Consider the following 18,091-nt stretch of genomic DNA (forward strand, 5'->3'; position numbering starts at 1 on the left):
AATATGTACCAGCTTATTGATTGCCTCTATAGCTATGTTATTCATATAGATGTCACACCACTGTATGAACGAGGACACAGAGATAATGATAACAAAGGTTTATTTAGACACGGTATGCAGCTCCGGATAGCAAGGAAGCATAAAAGGTCAAACTCAGGGAATATAACGTTGAACTTAGAGTCTTGAGAAAGCATGAAACAGATATAGTCACTCAGGGCATTGAACAGGGAATAATGACGCTTTGCTGGTAGAGACAAACAGAACTGGTCTTGATCTTGAGGTATTCCAGGTAATCACTGATCACTGATACTGACAGAGAACACACGGAGAGTTATGAAAGTCTTGAACTTGAGAATACTTGCGGGATAACAGCGTCGTATGGGAATAGCGCTGGGGAGTCACAGACGTCTGAAGACGAGACCGGACGGTGAACGATACTCGGTTACTCACGTAACCTCGGTTCTCTCTAGAGAGGGAACGAGTATTGCGTAAGCTTGCTTACGCTGCGGGAAAGTCTTCTTTTCTCGAGATACTGAAGCCAAAAATTATCCTTAATTTCATTTTTTGTCAACGCAGTGCAGCTGCGGGCAGCTGAGCTAGAGCGGCAAACTGCGCGCTCATTGGCTGCCGCGCGGCAACTGCTTAAGCCTACCAGTGAGCCTGGCGTGACGTCACGCCCAATGAGGGCGCGCGCGCCCTCGCGCGTCACAGCCCGCCAGAATGGGCGGCGTCAGAGCATATATAAGGAAGGCTCGTAGGCTATATTCTCTGTTTTCTGTCGAATGAAGCGACACGAGCTACAGGCTTCAAGCACGGCAGGGAACGCAATACTCGTTCCCTCTCTAGAGAGAACCGAGGTTACGTGAGTAACCGAGTATCGTTCTCTTACGAGAGGTTCTCTCGTATTGCGTAAGCTTGCTTACGCTGCGGGAACCCCTTGTCCACGCCGTGCGAGCCTAACAATCACATATGACTCTATGAAGAGCATAGAGGTGAAAAACAGGTGGCCAGCGGTGCGGGCCAACACATGTTCATAAGCACATCTAGGGAACGCAAGAACGGCAAGGCCGGTCTATGTATACTGACCCTGAGCGTGCAGCTCAACAGACAAGCTAGTCAATAGTACAACCTGCGCATATGGGCAGGACATGAACACGACTAGACTGACAGAAGTTTTGCCTGCAGAGCGGGAACTTCCAGGTTATAAAACCTAACAAAAGTGGAGGGGGACGCCCAGCCCGCCGCCATACAAATGTCATGAATGGAAATCCCGCTGGACCATGCCCACGATGAGGCCATGCCTCTGGTGGAATGAGCCCGTATGCCCAACGGACATTGCAGGTCTTTTGACGCATATGCTGCCGCAATAGCGTCCACTATCCATCTGGATAGCGTCTGTTTCGAGGCGGCGCGACCCTTAGCGCGCCCTCCAAACGAAACGAAAAGCTGCTCTGAGAGCCTGAAGGCTGCAGAGCGCGTGACATAACACCTTAACGCCCTGACCGGGCAAAGGCGGTTGACACCCTCCTCACTGCCGGATGACGGCAGGGCCGATAGGGTAATGACTTGAGCCCTAAAGGGAGTACCTAACACTTTGGGGACATAGCCGTGCTTCGGTTTGAGAATGGCTAACGAGTCGTTAGGTCCAAACTCGAGGCACGACGCGCTGACAGACAGCGCATGCAAATCACCCACTCGTTTGACTGAAGCCAGAGCTAGCAGAAAAACGGTTTTAAGCGTCAAGTATTTCAACTCCACAGAGTCCAAAGGCTCGAACGGATGCACTTTCAGGGACTCTAGGACCAGGGACAGGTCCCAAATAGGGACTGACGGGGGCCGGGGAGGGTTCATCCTCCTGGCCCCGCGCAGAAAACGGGTGATGAGTTCATCCCTGCCCAGTGAGCGGCCGCGCGCCGAATCGGCGAACGCTGCTATGGCCGCGACGTAAACCTTGAGCGTGGAGGGGGACCTGCCCGCGTCCAACATCTCTTGGAGAAAGTTCAATACCTGTGGGACTCCACAGGACTGAGCATTAGAACCCATTTTCACACACCATTTGTTAAACACTGACCATTTAGACGCATAGAGCCGCCTCGTCGAGGGGGCTCTGGACTGCGTGATCGTGTTAATTACCCCTTCTGGCAGATCAACGAATATCCGTTGATTTCCCACGCATGCAGAGACCAGTGCTCTGGATGGGGATGCAGAATCGATCCTCGAGCTTGAGAGAGAAGATCTCTCCTCACCGGGATCGGCCATGGGGCTGTGTCTGTCAGCCTCATTAGCTCGGGAAACCATGGTTGGTTTTCCCAGCGCGGGGCTATGAGGAGCGCTGCGCAGTTCGTCTCCCTGATCCTCGCTAGCACTTGAGGCAGCATCGAGATCGGGGGGAACGCATACAGCGGAACGCTGGGCCATGTCTGGGCCAGCGCGTCCTCGTGTTTCGAGAAAAACCTCTGGCACTGAGCGTTCTCGCTCGCGGCGAAGAGGTCGATCTCCGCTTTGCCAAAACGATGCCAAAGCGCTTGGACCGTCTGGCGGTGTAGAGACCATTCCCCTGGGGGAACGTTGTCCCTGGACAGTCTGTCCGGGCCGTCGTTGAAACGACCGGGTACATGAGCTGCCCTTAGGGAGCGCAGCGGGCCCTGAGCCCAGGATAGGAGGCGCTCTGTGAGAGCGCGCAGGGCTCTGGATCTGATTCCGCCCTGGCGGTTCACGTAAGACACTACTGACATGTTGTCCGAGCGGACTAGCACATGGTGTCCCCGTAGGAGTGGTAGAAAGTGCTTCAGCGCTTTCTCGACCGCCAGCATCTCTAGACAGTTTATGTGAAGGCTTTTCTCCGTATTCGACCACCGGCCGCAAATCGGACTGCCCTCGTGAGTCGCTCCCCAACCCATGTTGGACGCATCTGTCGAGACCACTTTGCGGTGTGCGATGACCCCCATCGACACTCCCCGCTGAAACCATTCGGCCGCCAGCCAGGGCTGCAGGGCTGAGACGCAGCGCTGAGTCACTCTGACTGGTGCACGGCCCGAAATCCATGCTTTGCGGGACACTTCCGACTTTAGCCAGCACTGAAGCGGGAGCATTCGAAGTAAACCCAGCTGCAGGACCGCTGCGGCTGACGCCATATGGCCCAAAAGCCTCTGAAAGGTTTTTAGGGGAAAAACTTTTCCCACCTGAACGGAGGCGGCGAGGTGCCGAACACGGCGCGCGCGCTGTGTTGACAGTCTGGCCGTCATCGCCGCCGAATCCAGATCTATACCCAGGAAAGTGATAGACTGGCTGGGGGTTAGAGAGCTCTTGTCCCAGTTCACGGAAAGACCCAGGCTTTCCAAATGACCGAGAAGCGCTTTCTTGTGAGAAACTAGTTCCTCTGTTGACTGCGCTATAATGAGCCAATCGTCCAGATAGTTCAGAATTCGCATCCCTTTCGATCTCAGGGGTGCGAGGGCCGCATCCATGCACTTCGTAAAAGTACGGGGTGCCAGGGACAAGCCGAACGGCAGGACGGTGTACTGATATGCTTGACCGTCGAAGGCGAATCTCAAGAATGGCCTGTGACGGGGAATAATCTGAATCTGAAAATACGCGTCTTTCAGATCGAGAGAGATGAACCAGTCCCCCGGGCGAATCTGCGCGAGGATTTGACCGGTCGTGAGCATTTTGAACGGTCGTTTCACGAGCGCTTTGTTCAAATATCTCAGATCTAGTATAGGTCTGAGCGCTCCGCCCTTCTTGGGTACGAGGAAATAGCGGCTGTATAAGCCTGCCTCGGCAGCCAGAGGGTGAACCCGTTCTATCGCACCTTTGTGCAGTAAATTCGCTATCTCTGTGTGAAGCAGATGGGCTGCATCTGCTTTCACTTGTGTCTCGACCCGGGCGCGAAAACGCGGGGGGCGGCGAGCGAATTGAAGCGAATAGCCCTTTATCACTGTGTTTAATACCCATTCCGACATTCCCGGAATAGCTTTCCATGCATTCGCACTCATAGCTAGGGGTCGGATTGCCTCCGGGTCCCGCCCGCCGCACAGCGCGGGACGGGGAGCCTGTGGCGGTATGTGCGCGAGTCGCGCAGTGACAGTGAGGGGAGACGGGGGCTCGCTGATAGCGGCAGCCGGCTGAATGACGCTGTGAGAGAGCGTTTTGAGCAACGGCTCGCGGCGCGGAAGCGGGGCGGGCTCGTGAGTGTGTACATGAGAGCGTGCGTGCTGTATAGCGGGCACAGGACTCTTTATTAACGCACAGCCGGCGGTGGAGTGCTTTCGTCCCCGAATGTGTGAGGCAGAGCGGGCACTGTGTAGGTGTGAGCACTGGGTTGTGGGCACGTGACCTACAGCTAACACTCGAGCGGCCGTAGCGCGCTTTATGTGAGTGCACTCTGTGGGGTACACAGGGGGGATTGTGCTTGTGTGTAGTGATGAACACTGGGGTGTGGGCATGTTTACTACACTCATAGCACTGACGGCGTGAGCCGGATGACCAGATTTTACACTCTTTATTCGATTTATCTGGGTCGCCGTAAAAACGGCGTTTGTGTGCAGGCGAGAGAGTTGAGAAACTGGCTCGTTGGCTGCGGTGGACACTACTGCAGTAGCCTTTATCAAGGGGACTGGCAGAGGGATACAGGTTAGCTTCGACGGCGGTCCGGCCGCGGCGGGACTCAACCGTCTTTTCCTCCTTGCGAGTGCTAGGAGGATTTCGCAGGCTCGGTTTTCAGCGAAACTCTAGGCCGGGGACCCCGCGGGGGTGGCGGCCTGTGTTGGCTGGTGGAGCGGGACCTGGGTCGGCCGCGCTGACGCTGCTGCGATGCTGGAGGTCGGGAGGGGCGCCGCGTGGGGCTGCGTGCAGGAGGCTGAGTTTTAGAGCGGCCTGCAGCGGAGCTCGAGCGGCGGGGCAGGAAGAGATTCATGGCCTGTGACGCCTTCTGAACTTCCGAGAAGCTGTCCACGAGGCCACTTACCGCGGGGCCGAAGAGGCCGGCGGGTGAGAGCGGGGCGTTGAGAAAGACGGACCGCTCTTGCTCTCCCATGTCGGCTAGCGTTAGCCAGAGGTGGCGCTCAATGACAGTCAGCGAAGCCATAGATCGTCCGATCGCTTGGGCTGCTGTTTTCGTCGTGCGAAGAGAGAGATCCGTCGCACTGCGCAGGTCGGTCAAAGCAGATTTATCAAGTTTTCCCTCGTCGAGCTGGCTGAGGAGGTCGGCTTGAAAAACTTGTAAAACCGCCATTGTGTGCAGGGCTGAGGCGGCTTGCCCAGCGGCGGAGAAAGCGCGGCTGGCAAACGCCGAAGTAGTCCTGCAGGCCTTGGACGGGAGGGCAGTCTTTGAGCGCCATCTCGCGGATGGGGGGCAAAGATGCGCTGCAACCGCTGGTTCGACCGGTGGGATCCGGTCATACCCTTTCTCCTTGGCTCCGTCTACGCGAGAGAGAGTAGATGAGGCCGGAGAACGGAGTCTGGCCGAAACTGGAGCGTCCCAGGATTTGGTAAGCTCCTCGTGAAGCTCCGGCAGAAAAGGCGCTGGCCTGGACACTGGAGCTCGTCGACTGGCGGGCAGGAAGCACCCGTCGAGTCTGTTGGGCGGAGTCGCCGCTGGCGGGGACCATTCGAGGCCCAGGTGTTCGACTGCTGCCGTGAGGAGGCGGAGAAGCTCGGCGTCCACACTGGCGTGAGTCCTGCTGGACGCTCTGGTGGAGGAGGCGGAGCGGACAGAACCGGACCATTCCTCGCTGTCCGACGCCATTAGTGAGCACGTGTCCAGTAGCGCGTCATCATCCGCTTCATCCCCTGAGGCGACGGCATCGAGGGCGTGAGCCGTCGGCTGCGCGTCGGGAAGCGGGGGCGGAGAAGGAGAGAGCGAGGCTCGCGGGAGAGGCTCCGGCGAGGCCTTGGCTCGAGTCTCGGGCTCCGGTGGTCGCTGCGAGCGGCGTTTCTTCTTACGCGGCCCGAGGACAGTTGGAGCAGGTTCCGCGAAGAGGGCGAGTCGAGCCCGCAGGGTCGACATCGGCAGCTCTTCACAGAAAGCGCAGCCGCCCGTGGAAAGCGCGACGGCTGCGTGGTCCCGGCCCAGGCAGAGAGCGCAGAGAAGATGGCGGTCTCCGTCGCTGAGCGCGGAGCGGCATGAGCCGCACGTGGTGCGAGGCATTTGCAACAACGCCTCTGCTCTTTTAGAAAAGTGCTGCGGAAGCAAGAACACACACAAAAGAGCTTGCAAAGGATATTCGCCGGATAGCTGAGCTGGCACGGCAGGCTGAAGGCGGCGAAAATCGTCCGGCTTCCTCAGGCTGACCTAAGCTGGCTCGTTAGCTGGGCCTTAAAGGACAACGGCGACGGCTTCCTCTCCGAGATCAGCGATGCGAGTGCTTCGCTGAAAAGACAGAAATCAGAGAATATAGCCTACGAGCCTTCCTTATATATGCTCTGACGCCGCCCATTCTGGCGGGCTGTGACGCGCGAGGGCGCGCGCGCCCTCATTGGGCGTGACGTCACGCCAGGCTCACTGGTAGGCTTAAGCAGTTGCCGCGCGGCAGCCAATGAGCGCGCAGTTTGCCGCTCTAGCTCAGCTGCCCGCAGCTGCACTGCGTTGACAAAAAATGAAATTAAGGATAATTTTTGGCTTCAGTATCTCGAGAAAAGAAGACTTTCCCGCAGCGTAAGCAAGCTTACGCAATACGAGAGAACCTCTCGTAAGAGAACTGTGAGGTGACTGGGGTTTATATCCAGAGTGAGCGTGGCATGTGAAGTGATGAGCTGCAGGTGCTGTGAATCAGAATTCGGGTGAGTGTGATCGGGACCAGGTGTGCCGAGTTGTCGCTGGCTGAGGTGTGCTGAGTGAATCCGTGACAATAGACTTCATGTGACGAATATTTTTTACGTACTTTGTAGATTTCGGTTTGTACCAAATTCGCGACATTCGTCCATAACGGCTGGATTGGGCTATAATGGCTACATATAATAATGCCGTATTTAGATGGTTTCAGCCAAAAAAAAAAAAAATTATTTGTATTTTTTTCACAAAAAATAGCATGTTAGGATATAATACTATAAGAATATATAATGTATGCACTGGAGAAACAAGGAAAGAGTTAAACAGTAGTTTTTATACATACCATGTTACACTCTGTCAATGTTAGGGAGTAGGAGAGTGTTTTGTTTCTTGCTGTTGTCAAGATTCATTAATTTGTCAATTAAAGTTTATAAGTTCTAACAACTTTGTGCCATGAATAAAATCTACATACCTGAGATGGGAAAATGTGTTTTATTAATTTTACCATTTTGTAAAAAAAATTATCCTAAATGCCTGTTGTTGCTAATTTGCAACATACCTAAATTTATATCTATTCTATATGGTATAGACAAATTAACAATCTCAACTTAATTTAGCATCAGCTTGGAGCCAGAAACACACATAATACATTTTTTTATTTAATTGTAAATAAATTCAGGCGTCAAGGGGTTAAATATATATATATATATATATATATATATATATATATATATATATATATATATATATATATATATATATATAATCAACATAAACATATTCAGTCAGACATACCCTTTCACTGTAAGGCAACCATTAAGTTATAAGAAAGAACAAAAACAAAGAACTATTAGGCTACGGTAAACTTATAAATAAGGGTAATCAGCACTGGCAAAAAAAAAAAAAGTAAAGAGAGAAGAATATTAACAGCATAAGCTAGTGAAACTGTAACAGTCTAACACCAGTGAAATAAGTCCACTGGATGCAGCTAATTTAGCTGCCTTTCCACGGATGAAAACGGATAAAGTACTGTCAGAGTAGTTGAAAACACAAAAACAGTCTCACTCACGCTACTCTGCGGCAATGATGTGGTTTCTCACGTAGGTCATCGCTTTCTCTGTGTCGGTGAATTCTTTTTTCTTCCCCATTGTATGTGACACGGAGACGGGCTGGAAATAGTATACCAAACCGGACATTCTGGCGATTGTGGAGCAGCTTTCTGACTTCGGTGAACGCGGTTCTGGCTTTGGCGACTCTTGTAGTATAATCCGGGAAGATAGCAATTGACTCTCCGTTGTACCGAAGTGGAGCACGGGTGCGCACCCGGTTCAGTACCTCAACACAGTCTTGGAAATAGTGAAGTTTGGCTACTATCACTCGTGGTTTCCCGCCGGGTTTTCTTGGAGCCAGACTTCTGTGTGAGCGATCAATGAGCACATCCTTGTCCAACTGCAGCGCCTCTCGCAGCAGCTTTGAGACCGATGTCGTGGAGTTTGAACCAGGCGTCTCAGGCACCCCCAATATTCTGATGTTACATCGCTGCGCTCTTCCCTCCATATCCTCGCATTTGTCTCGGAGCTCTGCCACCTTCGTCTTCAGGGTGTTCACCGTGGTCTGCAAGGTCACCACCTCGTCTGACCATGCTGACAATCCGGTCTCCATGTCTCGGACTGTGGTTTTTACTTGGTCGATCTCAGAGTGAATTGCCGCCGTGCTATTTTTAACTTCTGCTTTTAATGCATGTAGCTCATTTTTAAGGAAGTCAAAGTCGTCGGCAAGTGCGTTTTTCATTTCTGATTTTATCACTGCCGAAATTTCAGTTTTCAGCCAGAGAAGAATCTCCGACTTCAGGGACTTGGCGTCCATCTCTGGTTTAGCGTTAGCTGACCACAGCTGTGGTGGAGATGCTCTTGCCGCTATGTTAGTAGCAGTATGACTTCCTGCAGTGCTAGGCCTCGTGTTCGCTGCTCCAGTATATTGAAATTTACGCAGATTCACTCAAATGTAGACTTTCTCTCGGCTTCGAAAATGCTTTTAGAGCAGATTAGTTGATGTTTTAATGTACTGTGCGCTTATTAATTTAAAATGAAAAAGAAGTTCGACGGGAGCTCAAACAAACACGTCTCACTCCATTGTCAGCTCAACAGCGCCCCCCATTTTCTTAATTTAGTCAAGCAAGTCTCAAGTCCTTAAATTTGCGACTCGAGTCTGACTCGAGTCAAGTCATGTGACTCGAGTCCCCCATCTCTGTCTAAATCCCCTGCCTTGATGCTCACGATATTCACCTCTCACTCGGGACAGAAGAAGCTGCAAAGTGGGCTCCTGGTTCCCGAGGTGAAAGCACCAGTCAGGATTGGGATAGTTGCACACGTGTCACACTGAGGCTTTCCCCATAGTGTTTGAGTTCCCTCAAAAGGGAACTGACACTAGACCAGAATTTATTGGCAGGTTTAACTCTAAATGCAATCAGAAGCAGCAGCAGACAGGAGAAGCCTTTCACAATACTCTGCCTATGCTTGTGCCAGTAAATCATTTTAATTTTAATTTAGTTGTTTTTTTTGCTTTGTCTCCCACAACACCCCCCCCCCCCCCAAATACACACACACCCGCACATTTTATAAACACACTGTCACAGTTGAAACAAATACGAAGAGACATTTGTGAGATGTTATTTGAAGAATAAAACATTCTTAAAAAAAGTTGTTTATTATATCTCAGCTGGTTTTAAATGACAGCTGGCTTTCCTAGAAGATCTTGCTCTCATTCATTCATTGTGTTGTTGTTCTTGTTTCTGCAGTGTGAATAGAGATTATCAGATTGAAGACCTGCAGCAGGATTCTCACCAACCAGTAAATAATGAACTACAGAAAGTCAAAGACCTACACAAAACCACCATGAAGAACAAGTATGAGACCTTATTCGAGGTAATCAAACTTGAAGAGAATCAAACCCTCCTGAACAGGATCTACACACAGCTGTACATCATAGAGGGAGAGTTTGAAGAAGTGAACAAAGAACATGAGGTTTTACAGATGGAGAAAACACCCAGATTAAAGAACTCGCATAACACTCAAATCTTCTGCAATGACATTTTTAAATCCTTACCTGAACCAGTATGTGATGAGAAGGACAAAATAAAGGTTGTTCTTACTAAAGGCATTGCTGGAATTGGAAAAACCGTCTCAGTGCAGAAGTTTGTTTTGGACTGGGCAGAGGGAAAAGCCAATCAGGATGTAGATTTCATGTTTGTGCTTCCATTTCGAGATCTGAACTTGATTCGAGATTATCAGTACAGTCTTCACAATCTTCTGGTGGACTTTCATCCTGAACTTAAAGATCTGGACTCAAAGATTTATGAGGAGTGTAAAGTTGTGTTCATCTTTGATGGACTTGATGAAAACAGAATGACACTGATATTTTCAGACAGTGAGAAAGTTTCTGATGTGACTGAGGCTTCCTCAGTGAGTCTGTTGATGTCAAACCTCATGAAAGGAGAGCTGATTCCCTCTGCTTTCATCTGGATCACCTCTAGACCAGCAGCAGCCAATCAGATCCCCTCCAAATATATCAACCGTCTGACTGAAATTCAGGGATTCAATGAGCTTCAGAAGGAGGAATATTTCAGGAAGAGAATCAGTGATAAGCATCATGCCACCAGAATCATTGCACACATTAAAAGAGCAAGAAGCCTCCACATCATGTGCCACATACCAGTCTTCTGCTGGATCTCATCCACTGTGCTTCAGAAGCTCCTGAGAGAAAATCTGAGTGAAGAAATCCCTAAAACTCTGACTGAAATGTACATCCACTTCTTGCTCATTCAGATCAACAAGAAAACTCAGAAGTATGAACAAAGAGATCCTGAGAAACTCCTGCAGTCTAACAGAGATGTGATTATAAAACTTGCTGAACTGGCTTTCAAACAATTGATGAAGGGCAATGTCATGTTTTATGAGGAAGACCTGAGAGAGAGCGGTATAGACGTCACTGATGCCTCAGTGTATTCTGGGATTTGCACTGAGATCTTTAAGGAGGAATCTGCAATTCATCAGAGGAAAGTCTACTGCTTCATACACCTGAGTGTTCAGGAGTTTCTCGCTGCATTCTATGTGTTTTACTGCCATCTGTTGAAGAACATGGAGCCATTGCAGATGTTTCTGAATGACAAACATGAGAAGTACAGATCTACGAAAAACATGTTTGCACTACTATCATCGGCAGTTGATAAAACCCTTCAGACTGAAAATGGACACTTGGATCTTTTTCTGCGGTTCCTGCTGGGTGTCTCACTGGAGTCCAATCAGAAACTCTTACAGGATCTACTGACACACACAAAGACCAGCTCAGAGAGCATTATAGAAACCACACAGTACATTAAAGATGAAATCAAAGGAAGTTATGGTCTCTCAGCTGACAGATCCATCAATCTGTTCCTCTGTCTGCTGGAAGTGAATGATCAGACTCTGTACAGAGAGATTCAGGAATTTGTGAAATCAGGCACACACTCAGAAAATAAACTTTCTCCTGCTCACTGCTCAGCAATAGCCTACATGCTTCAGATGTTAGAAGAGGTGCTGGATGAGTTTGACCTCATGAAATACAACACATCAGATGAGGGTAGATGGAGACTCATACCAGCAGTGATGAACTGCAGAAAAGCTCTGTGAGTATTCATTCATGGCATCACAAAATAAACTTATTTCTATTTAGTTGTGATTCAAACTAATTAATCTATAGAACAATAACCCTATATTTATTCATAGAATACAAGTGTGGAAATAATTGCATTTTTTCTATTGTTATTGAAGCGGAAAGGATATAAACAGTTGAAGCACATTAAAGAGTAGACCGTAGAAGCACAGCCATGTGGAAACTGTTTATAATCTCAGAGTCAGAATTTAAAGCACACAATTTTATACACAAAGTATTACTTAGTACATTTGTTTCCCAACCCTGTTTCTGGAGGCACACCAGTGTAATTTGAGTTTAAATGCAACAGTGATGAGAATGACAAGTCTCCAGCTGTTCTGCATCACATACTTTCAGCTCACCTCCATATTCTGACTCTATCTCATGTATTGGGTTACTTTTGGTTAGGGTTTTCAGACAGCTAATGAATCAATCATTAGTTTTTTTTAGAAAGCTTCATGTCAAACGGTGTATTAGCTTTGCCAATTTTTTTATCCTGGCCCTGGGGACCCACATACTGCACATTTTGTATGTCTTATCTGACACACTCAGTTAAGTTCCCTGACCTAAAGATCTGAACCAGGTGTTTTAAAAAGAGACCAAACTTAAGTAAAGTGGAAAGTGCCCCGAAAATGGGACTGGCAGTTAAGAAGTTAAATAATGAAGACATACTGTACTCAATTAGAAGTCTCCACAATATTGAGGCTGCATCCTTCCTATATCAGTCCTTCTGAGGATTGTAGGCTTGTGTCCTTCTTAGCATTAAACACTAGAACAGGGCTGTGTAACTCTGGCCCTCAAGATCCACTGTCATTCAGAGTCAGAGACAGCTCAGGGGTGCCCAATTCTGTTCCTGGAGATATACATCCATTCAAAGTTCAGGTCTAACCCTGATCAAACACAACTAAAGCCAAATATTAAGATCTTCAGTAGTAGTGTGTTTGAACTCTGCAGGTGGGTAGATCTTCAGGAACAGGATTTGGTACGTTGTTTAGCTCCAACCCCTGAAGATCTTGGTTAGCTTGTTCATGTGTGCAGAAAAGTGGATCTTGAGGGTCAGAAATCCCAGCTCTGCACTAAAATAGCTGCTTTTCCACTGTCGAACTATGACTAACAACTTGCCTGACTGGGACAAAAGCCTTGGACCGAGGCCAAAATGAGCTGCGTTTCCAGTGTTGGGCCAGTAGCCATAGAGCAATGTCACACAACCCCTCCATTTCACCAGCACTAGCATATCTGACAAAAAAACTAGATAGATTGCTAAATGAACATGATGGTTGGTCTTTTATTAAAGATAAGACTCCAGCATAGATATTTGACCAATGATTTATAATAAAAATGCTGCAGTAACAGTAATTTATTATTTTGTCAGGAGTGCACATCAATCATGCTGAAAAAGGAGAACACACACATACTTGCACTACAAAGGGGCTTTCACACCTGTGGAACCTTTTCATAGTCCCTATAACTAATGGCAGATATATCCACTTTTTGGTGTATTTGCATTGAAGGAACTGGGAACTATTTTAGTTTTAGGAACGCTTTTTGAGGGAACTAAACTAGCTCCATCTTCAGAGTATGGTCTAACCCATCATAATATATCTAATACTGTGCAAGATAGGACTGTTAAAAAGATTGTAAATTAATGAAGACGGAGAATAAGCACTGTGTGCTCATGCTGCATTCAAGCCATGCTGTATTACCTAGTCTCAAGATGACAACACATGATGGTATATTTGGAGCTGTTCACATCCTCGAACTGGGAATTATGAGTTTCTATGGCACCACTATCAACGCCTTAATGAATCTGCAGAGGTTAGGTGGTAAAGAAGTTACGTGGTACAAGTAGGAGCTCTCAGACAATTCCCATTCGTACAAGCTCAAAGCTCATGAACTCTACGAGGATGTGAATGCTTTGTACTAGTTGAAATCACATAATTGCGATAATTTCGACATGGCGTGAATGCACCTTTAGGCTCTGGCTAAGCTGTTCTCAGCGCTATCAAAATAAAGTCTGCCGTGCTGTCAAAATTAAAGGCCCGCACAACAACCAGAGCGGCAGGAAGTAAGTGATAGCTAATGTCATTTCAAAGTTCCAACTGACGGTGCAAATGCAACCAGGAAAATGGTTCTAGGGGAACATTTTGTTCTCTGGGGACTGCCCTGGTGGATAGTTCCTATAACTAAGTTACTATAACTACTCTGTGTGAAAGCCACTATAGGCACAGGGAAGAGAGAGACGAAACATGAAACCTCCTCCCTACCTGGGTATCTATATTTAAAACTGGAAGGCTTGCATTCTAGTACATAAATCGAAATAGTCCAATTTTACACACAGTATGATCAGCAACACAAAGTCAATTAATCACTACTGCTGGGTGACAAAAACTCATGAAGCAAACGTCCAGACAGTTTAAATATGCTTTGTGGGAACACCAACAACACTCCACCTCTGACGACCATACTGCCCTACAAAGGCAAAAGACCTTAAGTCGCTAGAGTGTGGAACTGAGAAAAATGACTATAAAGATTTTTAGTTGTCCCGCCAAATTAATTATAGGTAGGACACTGGAAATCTGGCAAATAGATGTTTTAGTAATGAAAATTATTTACATAAAAAAATCTTGAGCTCAATCTTGACTTTTGACCACTATTTTAAAGTTAATGTGGTCTGCCTTTGTATTGTCAGCAAAAAGTGAGAAGTCATGCCAAGGCAAAAGGCAGTAACTTCCACATTATCAATATTTGGTTGCTGATCACCATTAACAAAATCATTATAGTAACACCTGTATAAAATCTAGTGATCATGGCATTTATTTTGTATGATTTACAATTATTTATAGCCATCTACTTATTGCTATCATGTGCTTTGGTTGCATTCTGATGGCATTATTAATACATTTGACATGACAAAATACCTCCATAGATATATTAGTCCAGCGTTGGCTCGACCGCGTTTAGGGCGGGGCTGAGGGCGCCGGCGAAGTTTTGGGCACTCTGCCAGCTAGATGCATGAGTGTTTCAACCAGGTCCAGTACCCGAACTGAGTGAGGCGGGGCTTTAATTCTTGATTGTATTCATCTGATACGGCAATGTGTAACGTTTTTCTGTCAACTCTGCATAAGCCTTCGCGATCGATATCGCATGTTTGTCGATGGAGCGCGGGTTCAGACCATACTAAATGTTCTGACCGCATTTGTGCAGAACAAAGCTCTGAGGACATCGGCAGATAACTGTACAATCTGGTAGGTAGCATTATTTGATAGAACACCGGCACAGTAACTTAATATTGACGCGCGGCTAAACAAAGGCAGAGTACCGTAACTCAATTTGAGCGTTCCAAAACAAAGCCAAAGAGCGGTAACTGATGTTACAATGTTCTGCCTTTGTTTCTCATGGGCTTTTGGAAGTTACTGTTAAGACAACTCATTATTTTCTCGAAAAAACAACGGAATTGATTCAAGATACTTATCCACATGATAAAGGAGGTCTTGAATGTGCCAAAAATATAAATAACTCATTTTCGACCAAAAACGAAGTTACGGTCTTTTGCCTTTGCACGGCAGCATAACTCGCTGCATATGTGCTCTATTAGAAGAGACAGATGGGAGGAAACAAAACAAAACATTAGTAACATTAAATACAGTACATAAATTATAACATTACATTACATTCCCCATCGGATCGCATTTGGAAATCATTTCAAAACACTCACTGGAATCTGAAAGTGGGTTTTGAGCTGAAAAATTAATTTAAGTATTTTAAAGGTTGAGGTGAGCTAGTAGCCTGATATGAAATCATGGGAAATGAGCAGGCGTGTTGACTGTCTCCTGATGCAGATAAACCCCAGTTGGCCCCAGAAGTGACAGTGGAAATGTGACTGGCCTTTACATGCACTAGCACACTCGCTTTTTGTCCATGACTGGAAATGCGGCTAATAGGACAAAGGGTGCATGACTGTCTAATACATGTTTTCACTCCCATGGTCATGGCATAAAAATGTTATTAAGTAGTATAGTATCTCAGTGGTTTACATTATTTACAGTTTAACATGTTTTTACATCTCAAAACATAATACCTTTATCTCCAAAATCATTTTTCCTTGCATTACGCAATGGAAATGGGTGAGCTCAGTGTCGATTCATTTTCCACTAATTCTTTTTGTGAATTGGAATTTGTGCAAAGGATTGTGAGTTATTTGAGGACATGAAAGATACACTTGATGTGGATGCAGCCTTCAAATTGAGAAGCGCCTAAAATATGCAGTTCTATGGACCCCCAGGACCAGGACTGAAAGCTTTGTGATCATTAAAAGTACAAAATATTGAAAACATTTTAACATCCCTCTCCACCTCATTGTTATCCTCTGTAATAGGCTTGTTGGATGTGGTCTCTCTCATCAGTGCTGTGAAAGTTTGTCTTCAGCTCTACAATCATCAAATACCTATTTGAGAGAGCTGGACCTGAGTAACAATGACATCCAAGATTCAGGAGTGAAGCTGCTCTCAGTTGGACTGATAAGTTCACACTGTCAACTGAACATACTAAGGTTTAACCTTCACATTCACTATTAGACATGCACAACCTATGAGCAGTCATTGTATTACTGGCTGATAATTGGGAATATTTTTATTATTATATGTCAATAATGGAGTTATTTTTCTGTATTGTAACTGCTCTGGTGTATTTGCATGCTCACTACTTAAATATTATCTCATTTTTCAGGTGGCTTCAAGCGCTTCTGCAACGTGTGACCTACTGTAAATCCTCTAATATAGGCCCGGGCCTTTATTTTACTCAAGCGCATCGCGGCCCAGGCCTTTATTGGAAGGAGGCCATAATTAGAGACAGGCCTTTATTTGTATTTGAGCAAAATGGACTACCAGTAGAATGAATAAAAACGAGATTTTGTGTCTATTTTAACCTATAAAATACTAGGTTAATTTATTGAAAACGTACAGTTAGTTACCATATAACATTATGGTATGCATACAGAACATTAACAACAAATAAATATAATATAAATAATATTTTTTGTGAAAAGCAATGATTCATTTTGAAACAGTATTTGTTCCAGCAGTAGTAACGTTAGCTCCACAACAGCACGCATCTGTGCATTCATTGATTTCATTCATTCATTCACACACTAGAAACGCGTGTCTTTTTGCGTGTAACTTACAGACACTATTGCGATTAGAACAAAGCAAATAGAACTGACCTATTTCTCTGCTGGATCCGTTGCTCCTCGAAATAATACTTCCAAGCACTTCTGAGGTAAATTTTCCAGGATTATTATTACTTCGATAGATGTGTGTTATCCAGCTGATTGTGGGTGTTCAGGTTTGCGTGGATCGCCTCAGATTATTTGCGTTTGAATAACGCGCGCTCTCCGTAATTAAGAGATCAAAGTCAACAGAGTATTTTGAAACTCGTTTGCACTTAAGAAAAAAAGCGAGCCTATCGCGCCAGTGCGATTGTCGATCCCAGGGGGTTAAAAAATAGATTTTCGCCAAAAATCCTCTTTGGCTCCGCAGCTGCCATGGTAAACAACATTAGCCTACCGGTGACTGAATTCTCATGTGCGAGTCAAGAGCGAAGTGATTGACATGACCAGGCTACCATAGCTATGGCTTGGATTCATTAGCAAACATTGCCCCCCTGTGGTATTTGCATGTTACTATCACAAGCATAATGTTGTGGCCTGCCCAGAAAAACGTTGGTTCTAATAATAGCCCCGGCCACTATTAGAGACCGGCCTTTATTTACCTCCGCCAACAGCGAGACCGGCCAATGTTAGAGACCCGGCCACTAATGGAATACAGGCCACTATTAGAGGATTTACGGTATATAGTTAAATGTGTGGCCTATCATGTTGTAGCAAATCTATTCTGTGTGGAAAACAGTATCCCTTATAAATCAGATATAAACTGTTATGAACACTTGGTTATGAATGCTTAATTGCTATGGCTACAAAAGGTTCAAATACAATAGGATTGATGGCTTATTGATAGTATAAGACATTTAACAAGGAAGGTATGTAAATATTTAATGACATATGTCAATTAATTCGGACATTTTAATTACCGAATCCTTTATTTTGTTCAGACTGGCAGGTTGTCGATTGACTGCTCAGTGCTGTGAAAGTTTGTCTTCAGCTCTACAATCATCAAACTCCCCTCTGAGAGAGTTGGATCTGAGTAACAATGACCTGCAGGATTCTGGAGTGAAGCTGCTCTCTACTGGACTGAAGAGTTCATACTGTCAACTGAACATACTGAGGTGTGACTTTCACTTCTTCACTACATACTCAAATATGTATATGAATAGGTGTTTTGTACTGATCAATTTTTTTTTTAAATCAGCAGCATCTGATAACTGACGAATAGAATATTTGTAAGAAAATAAGTGTTTTTTAATAAGTATAAGTGTTTTTTATTTAGAGTGTTTTATTTAACCCTTATGCATCAATTAAAAAAAAGAGTTACACATAGGTTCATAGTGGGCAAAAATGTCCATATCCAAAAACTGTCTAAAAATATTATAGATTTATATTTTCTTCTACTTTAACTGATGTCATTTTATTTAACCAGTATCAGTTCTAATCAAAATGACCAAACATTCATTAATTTTCAG

General features: G+C 46.0%; 1 protein-coding gene across 1 annotated transcript in view; it reads left to right on the top strand.

Moving 5' to 3' along the window:
- The window catches only part of LOC311081176 (NACHT, LRR and PYD domains-containing protein 3-like), a 104,487-nt gene that overhangs the window by 71,337 nt on the left and 15,059 nt on the right, over window positions 1-18,091 (top strand). Inside the window, exons 3-5 of the mRNA XM_084111580.1 lie at window positions 9,567-11,432; window positions 15,834-16,007; window positions 17,564-17,737. Of these exons, the coding sequence (XP_083967706.1) occupies window positions 9,567-11,432; window positions 15,834-16,007; window positions 17,564-17,737 (2,214 nt within the window). The remainder of the gene's footprint in view (window positions 1-9,566; window positions 11,433-15,833; window positions 16,008-17,563; window positions 17,738-18,091) is intronic.

This window comes from Abramis brama, assembly GCF_963993115.1.
Source record: "Abramis brama genome assembly, chromosome: 4".
In the NCBI taxonomy this organism is placed as follows: domain Eukaryota; kingdom Metazoa; phylum Chordata; class Actinopteri; order Cypriniformes; family Leuciscidae; genus Abramis; species Abramis brama.